At 54.1% G+C, this 1,330-nt stretch overlaps 1 protein-coding gene across 1 annotated transcript in view; it reads right to left on the minus strand.

Annotated features, from left to right (window-relative positions):
* Positions 1-3: 3 nt before the first annotated feature.
* The window catches only part of IDH3G (isocitrate dehydrogenase (NAD(+)) 3 non-catalytic subunit gamma), a gene marked incomplete at its 3' end in the record, with an annotated part of 10,169 nt that continues 8,842 nt past the window's right edge, over positions 4-1,330 (minus strand). Inside the window, exons 6-7 of the mRNA XM_057388750.1 lie at positions 126-314; positions 4-45 (exon numbers count right to left, since the gene is read on the minus strand). Coding sequence (XP_057244733.1) covers positions 4-45; positions 126-314 — 231 coding nt within the window. The remainder of the gene's footprint in view (positions 46-125; positions 315-1,330) is intronic.

A 1,330-nucleotide genomic window follows, 5' to 3' on the forward strand; every position in this document is an offset into this window, starting at 1 on the left:
ATTGGGCATCACCATCACGTCAAACTGCTGGGGCCGGGACACCAGCTGGGCAGGAAGGGGTTAATGGGGTTACTGGGAGCACTGGGAGCACTGGGGGGGAATTGGGGAGGGGGACACGGCCGCACCTGCATGGTGGTGTTGTCCACGATCATGTTCCGGAACGTGATCTCGGGGTACTCGGCCGCCACTTCCCGGCAGCACTGCAGGAACAGCCCGTCCCCCAATTTCCTGTGGGATTGGGGGGATTTAATCCCAAAAAAATCTGGGATAACCCGGGGATCCCCCCCAAAAAAGTTTGGGATACCCCTAAGATCCTCCCTCAAAAAATCCAGATCCCCCCCAGCACTGCAGGAACAGCCCGTCCTCCAATTTCCTGTGGGGAGAAGGGATTTAATGGGATTGACACCCCCAAAAAATCCGGGATAACCCTGGGATCCCCCCCCAAAAATCTGGGATATCCCTGGGATCCTCCCTCAAAAAAATTCCGGGTCCCCCCCAGCACTGCAGGAATAGCCCATCCCCCAATTTCCTGTGGGGAGAGAGGATTTAATGGAATTGAGACCCCCAAAAAATCTGGGATAACCCTGGGATCCCCCCCAAAAAATCTGAATAACCCTATGATCCTCCCCAAAAAATCCGGGATAATCCTGGGATCCCCCTCAGTGCTGCAGGAACAGCCCATCCCCCAATTTCCTGTGGGGAGGGGATTTAATGGGATTGAGACCCCAAAAAAATCTGGGATATCTCTGTGATCCCCCTCAGTGCTGCAGGAACAGCCCGTCCCCCAATTTCCTGTGGGATCGGGGGGGTTTTAATCCCAAAAAACTCTGGGATAACCCTGGGATCCCCCCCAAAAAATCTGAATAACCCTATGATCCGCCCCAAAAAATCCGCGATAATCCTGGGATCCCCCTCAGTGCTGCAGGAACAGCCCATCCCCCAATTTCCTGTGGGGAGGGGATTTAATGGGATTGAGACCCCCAAAAAATCTGGGATATCTCTGTGATCCCTCTCAATGCTGCAGGAACAGCCCGTCCCCCAATTTCCTGTGGGATCGGGGGGATTTAATCCCAAAAACATCCGGGATAACCCTGGGATCCCCCCCCAAAAAATCTGAATAACCCTGGGATCCTCCCTCAAAAAAATTCCTGATCCCCCCCAGCACTGCAGGAACAGCCCATCCCCCAATTTCCTGTGGGGAGGGGATTTAATGGGATTGAGACCCCCAAAAATATGGGATAACCCTGGGATCCCCCCCCAAAAAATCTGAATAACCCTGGGATCCCCCTCAGTGCTGCAGGAACAGCCCATCCCCCAATTTCCTGTGGGG

This window comes from Malurus melanocephalus, unplaced genomic scaffold (assembly GCF_030028575.1).
Source record: "Malurus melanocephalus ecotype Western Australia unplaced genomic scaffold, MMel_1.1 scaffold_2438, whole genome shotgun sequence".
NCBI classification, from domain to species: Eukaryota; Metazoa; Chordata; class Aves; order Passeriformes; family Maluridae; genus Malurus; species Malurus melanocephalus.